Source organism: Crocodylus porosus, unplaced genomic scaffold (genome assembly GCF_001723895.1).
Source record: "Crocodylus porosus isolate Cpor-Errol unplaced genomic scaffold, CroPor_comp1, whole genome shotgun sequence".
Classification (NCBI taxonomy): Eukaryota; Metazoa; Chordata; order Crocodylia; family Crocodylidae; genus Crocodylus; species Crocodylus porosus.
Window position 1 is genome coordinate 24,519,866 of NW_017728931.1, and position 6,000 is coordinate 24,525,865.

Below are 6,000 nucleotides of genomic sequence, written 5' to 3' on the forward strand. Positions count from 1 at the left end.
TTGGCTGCTGTGCTGTTACAGGGACAGTACCCAATTCCCCAAATCACAAAACAGAAGCATCACAATGCGAAATAATCCAGCCGGAGTATTAATGTAGCATACAGATAATAAATCATTGGGTCTCAAACACCATAAGAAAAGCAGCTCATCAGCTTCTACTTCTTCAGTAACATCTAACCCTTACTTTTATTTGTGGACATTACTTAAACAGAAACACTAGAGAATTATAAAGGGGTAAGGGAATTGTTACATCTCAAAACAAAGCATTTTGATGCTACTGCAAGGCTTTTTGAGATGGCTTAAAGCATCAAAGGTTGCCCTCATGGATGGGGCACTTCAAGCTCAGGAGACCAGGATTTCGGTTCTGAGTGACTCCAAGCTTTCTGTTGGACAACACTTACCCTGTACCTCAGCTGACATGAGAATTTCACCACCTTGCTATAAAAAAAAAAATCACACCTTCTGTGGATTCTCTTCAGGAGTCTATACATCACCTCTATTTCCCCTCCCACCCCACCAGAAGAACTAGTTTTACCATCTTACTGGAGGGATGCAGGTGTCATATCCAAGATGGACCCATTTATCAGATCCTGCTGTTCAAATGCAGGTAGAGGTCTGGCTGCAGTACATGTGGAACAACTGTGTGTGTGCACTCTTGGATTCAACTGTAGCGTGTCCAGTGTCAGAGCATCTGTTAAAAAAAGATATTCAGACTTGATACAAGAGGTGTCTGTTTAAAGAAAAGCAGCAAACAAACAAAACACACAACACTGCTAGTATTCATATGTGCAGAATAGGTAGTCTTCTTGATCAGTGCCCCTTCTAGAGAACTAAAGAGAGACAAGGAGATTTACAGATTGTGTTTAATGCAAAGCATAATTATGACAAATGCTACAAATCATCCTGGCCGTAAAATAAAAGAAATTAATGCGTGTTCAGGTCTAGTTATCCTTTCTCCCCCCTCCTCCCATTCTCTTCCCCTCCACTCTCACCTCCAAAACCATCAAAGTCAGAGTCAAAAAGCCACATTGTAAAACAAACAAACAAACAAACAAACCAACCACCATGCAGAACCCCTTCCTATGTTCTTTTTTATCATGCATATTAATAAGTTAGATAAAAAAAATTGAAGGTAATATGGGTAATATCATTACTTCATTAGACATTACTACTTGGTATGCATGCTACAATCTCAGGTCATACCACATTAGCAAAGTACTGTAACAGTGTGTAAACAAAGGGGCACTGTAAAAAGAATAGGCTTGGATTCAACTACAAAATTCAGGTAATCAACTATACATATACCTCTTTATTTATTCCAGTGTATTGTAAGGAGATATTTAGAGGTTTCACTAAATATACCATACAGGCAGTGTCCAGAGGATGGTAATAGTCTGTTTATGCCAGGACTATTCTACCAGAAACTAAAATAATCCTAAATCTGTACCATTTTGGTTATGCTCTGGAAAGTGCATCTGCTTAGTTCACTTGCTACTGTTACAGACTATTAGCAAGAAGTTTCAGAAAACTCCAGAGAAGTATTATAGACTACAGGTGGGAGGATACTATTATTATTATTAGCAGAACCCACTTGAGGGGAGTATGACCAACAGTCCAAAAGATATCAATGCCCATCTTACTTTAAGGGAGTGGCACAGCCCAGTTTCCTTATGGCACAGCTGGCAGCCAAACTATTCAATATGACTTTAATATTTTACAGCAATTAGACTTGGAGCATTGTCATGGAGGAGGGAGACAAGGCTGCAGTATGCAATACAAGAGTCTCACATGAGTAGAAATAGATGCAGCCCCGCAAGTCTCACACCTCAACCACCAGTTGGGAATTGAAGATTGTAAAAATTGCAGAATGATGCAGCAACTGGGAAGCGTTTCACAAAGTAGCATACTGGGACATGAAAGGTAACCTAGTGCCTGGGTGGAAGACTACAGTTGAGTCCACATGTGTATGATAACATGACAGTCTTAACAGCAAAGGCTGAAATTTAGATTAAATGAAGGTGGCTAAACTGTTTTTAGGATCAGTAGTCTATAGACTAAAAACATAGCTTTGTCAGTATCAGATACTGTGCCCATATACATGTGCCACCTTTCAACCGCCATTCAACCACTGAAGCTAGATCATGAAGGACCCAGCTGTTCTTTGTGGCTAGAGCCTAATGGATCCCACCTAGCCTAATGGATTAACATCTCAGGTTAATTGAAAAGTTATCCACAAAATGAAGCCAGTGGCAGTTGTCCCCATGGAATGCCATGCCCGATGTATACTAAGAAGCACATGTGCACATAGTACATCTCACACTTAGCAGCCTGCCATATTAGATTTAGTTCAAAAGTAGGCTACCTGCCAACTAGTTCTTTAAAATTTTCTGAAGAAAAAAAAGCCAGGTGGGAAACTAATTAGCAGACCTTACCCAGTAGAGATGTGTACCACCTGTACTCATGTCCTGACAAAGGTACAAAGGAAACTCCCAGGCACTGATCTCGTCTTTGGGAGCAGCAATGTTGCTAATTGAAAGGAAAACACTGCATGTTAGAACTGGCCTCTCCTAAAACCATGTGTGGACACACACACACACACACTAAAAGAACAGAGCCCCATTATGTGAGGCGCTAAAAATATGTAGAGTCACTAATTAGAGCCATTTCCATCAATAAGAGCCAGACAGTGGCTCTCAATTGGAAAGATAGAGTAGAAGTATTTGTGGGGGGGGAGGAGAAGGGAGAGGACGGCGTATACACAGTTAACAAATATGCAATAACCATATTAGGTCTACTTTAAAGCGGGAGTAAAGGTGGAGAACAAGTTCAGGACACAGGCAGGGAAGAAGTGGTTGAGAATCAGTGCATGTGCAGCTGAGGAAGAGAGAAAGAGGAACAGAGCTGAAGAGGTAGAATCTCATTAGAATAGTACACAGATGACACCCATTCCAAGAACATTTAAAAAAAAGTCCTGGTTTGGCTGCTTCTGCAACTGCTCCTACCACTGTCCCTTCACTAACCACAAAGCAAGCGAGAAAAAAGGCTCCACTTAGGTCCTAGATTTCCCCATAGTGTATATGCCAATTTGTTCATCAGTAAGAGGCTTTATTTGAAGACTTACTGGATAGTCAGTATTGGAAAGAAAGTTTCTGTAGCAGTAGCCTTCACCCACATTTGATTTTAGGGGCTTTTCAGGGAAGGAAGGTTAATTTTGAGTGAATACATCATTGAAGAATCTACATCTTCTATCCTCAAGAATGCTGATATTAGTTTCAGTTGAGACAGTTTTTAATGATTTAAGTACCTTTTTGAATTAAACCCACCCCCCCAAAAAACAGTTCAAGAGTAACTGGAGGAGACCTTGTTTTGCTCAAGTATAGTCCCATTTTCAGGTTTCTATCACTGAATGAGGTGCATTCATTAAAAAAAAGTTAAAGTTTGCAAACTTTTGCACAAAGGTTACTAAAGTGGCCTGGAGCATAACATTTTCAGAAGCACAACAGGAAGCGAGACACAAGAACAAAAAGGTGACACATAGGTAATAAGACATATACCTTTAATGTCCTGAGGATAGAGGTGACATATGTATGCATGCCGTTTTCTTTTAAAAAAAAAGACAAATGTTGAGCGGTAGTTCCCCACATTAGTCTGAAGTTAGACAGGAGGTAGAGCAGAGTGACACCTTAGAAACTAGTTTAGAGACTTGAGCTTTCCTAAGCCACAACCTACTTCAGATGCTATAAATGGACTGGCAGAAATAAGAGTTTTAAATAAGAGGGAAAGGGATGGGGAAGGGAAACTACCAGGGGAGAGATCTAAAGAACACTCAGTGTTCCTCAACTTGAGGACCACTAAAAGTTAACACCTACCCCAGGTAACGGGATAAGAATTTACAGACCTTGTTGAAACCATGGTTAAAACACACCACACAGTCTGTGGATGATGTATTGGTTTTGCAATATTGTGTTCAAGCTGGTTCTTAAAGAGCTTTTGTCCATTTGTTTGTTTAAAAGGAGAGCTACTCTAAGGTCACCAACGGAATGAATGCCTAGGGAGGTTAAAAAGTGTCCTCCCAGAAGCCTCTGTGCATTTCTGGAATCTCTATCTATTTATTCTTTACATGGAGATCACCCTATCTGGCCAATATAGATGGCAGAGGGATATTGTAAGCAGGTGATGGTGTGTATGACCTTGGTGGAAGCAGGCAAATGAGTACTGTGGAAGCAGGCAAATGAGTATCATTTGCATTGTTTAATCCAGCGATCCTCAGTGTGAGCTGATGAGGGGGCCCTGGGAGGTGCGGGGGTGGAAGGGATGTAAAGCTAGTTTAAGGAAGGAGGTTCTGGTAGATGTCAGTGCATCTCTCCCCCAAGATGCAAGAGAAAAAAAGAGTTATTAATACTGAACAATAGTGGTCAAAATTTATAATATGCTTACCTTCTGCTTTACTGTCTCTTGTTTTATATTTGATGTAGACAGTGCACTTTGGCCAGACTCCCCATCTCTAAAACTCTGGTGTAATGCAAAGATAAATTTAGAACAATGACTTTAAAGAGAAGAGTATACCCAGCCCCAGCTTGTAAAAATTACTTGCAGGTGGCTAAAAACGTGTCTTTTCACTGAAGACATTCTTATGCTTTGAACTACTGAACTGACATTTACCTTTACTGAAACTTAAATAGGATGGCTTATAGGATAGTCAAATTCATCTGGTTCTTTTGATTAAACTGCAGGCCTTGTCCTGCAAACTTTTATGCTGAAGTAAAATTTTATTCATGTGTACCCTCTCTTCTTTTTAAGTGGAGTTACTTCTGCCATCGAACTTATGTATGCATCAGAAGACTTGTGGCATTAAAAATAGCAGCTATTTTGTGAATTTCTTCTACGGGTAAGCCAAATCAAAAGAAAACCAGATCTTTCGGTCTCCAATTTAAGTCCTGCTATTTCCAAAGAGTCAGTTTGTTGAAGATTTAATGTTTCAATTTCAACAGCTTTTCATTTACAAAAGGAATGGATTCTGTTTTGATGATTTCTCAAAATTGAAATTTCATCACTTCATTTATGTAGCACTTCTAGGTTTGTTCTGAAGCTTTCATTCAGATACCAAGTACAACGAAATGTCCATCCCCTTCAAATTTGTGTAAATTTTAATTTTTAATTCTAGACTTAGAAAAAAAAAAATTAAAAAAAAAACCGGCCCAATTTTATTAAATAAATCAACTACGCTTGCCTTCAGTACTGGCAGAGGAAATACTGTCTTTCTTTATTCCCATTTAACAGAGTTGCCACAAAAGGAAGAGATACTACACATTATCCCACACCACAGCTGAGTGGTGACTATGAAGAGGAAGCAATACGTCTTTCCTATTATCCCACACCCTGAGGGCTTCTTTCTGTACCCACTCCCAGCTCAACCAATCTTTCTCTCAAAACCGTCTGCAAGACAGTGAAGACGTGCATTGATTAGTTTTAGTGCAAGTTTATAAAGTCAAGGGAGATAAAGCTCCCTGTTAAACAAAAACAAAAACCAGCCTGGTTGTTTACCACAAGTGCTGCCAACGTGCTCAGTGCTGAACCAGACAGACAGTGAAGCTCAAGCTTAAGGAGCTTGGAGGCATATCAGTGGCATACAAGTTTATCTGTATATACAGTTCACTTCAGCCAATACATTTAAGTGTCAGCAGGAGAGGATGGGGGTGGGGAAAGAGGTTAACAGTAGGGTTGTGTGAAACTTTGGTAGCCGATATGATTCAGAGGAGATTTGGCTGAATCTTCGAAATCAGAATTGAAATCAGGAGACTCATTAAAAAGGTCAGAATCGAATTGGAAGTCTCCGAATCAGTTCGGAAAAGGATTCAGCCATAGATTAAAAATGGGCAGAAATCCTCACCAGACCAGACCAGCCTCCAGCTGATAAGTCTGTTGTGGTGGGCGGAGGGAAGGAAGGGGAAGATCAATGTCCCCACAGCGTGGGAGGGATTGGTGGCTGACAAGCTGCCT

The 6,000-nt window shown here is 40.2% G+C and overlaps 1 protein-coding gene across 2 annotated transcripts in view; it reads right to left on the reverse strand.

Moving 5' to 3' along the window:
• Positions 1–6,000, reverse strand: part of LRMP (lymphoid restricted membrane protein) — a 58,779-nt gene that overhangs the window by 20,695 nt on the left and 32,084 nt on the right. For both annotated transcript variants that reach the window (XM_019544398.1, XM_019544399.1), the window contains 3 exons: positions 4,438–4,512; positions 2,433–2,526; positions 544–691 (listed from right to left, as the gene is read on the reverse strand). In XM_019544398.1, coding sequence (XP_019399943.1) covers positions 544–691; positions 2,433–2,526; positions 4,438–4,512 — 317 coding nt within the window. The remainder of the gene's footprint in view (positions 1–543; positions 692–2,432; positions 2,527–4,437; positions 4,513–6,000) is intronic.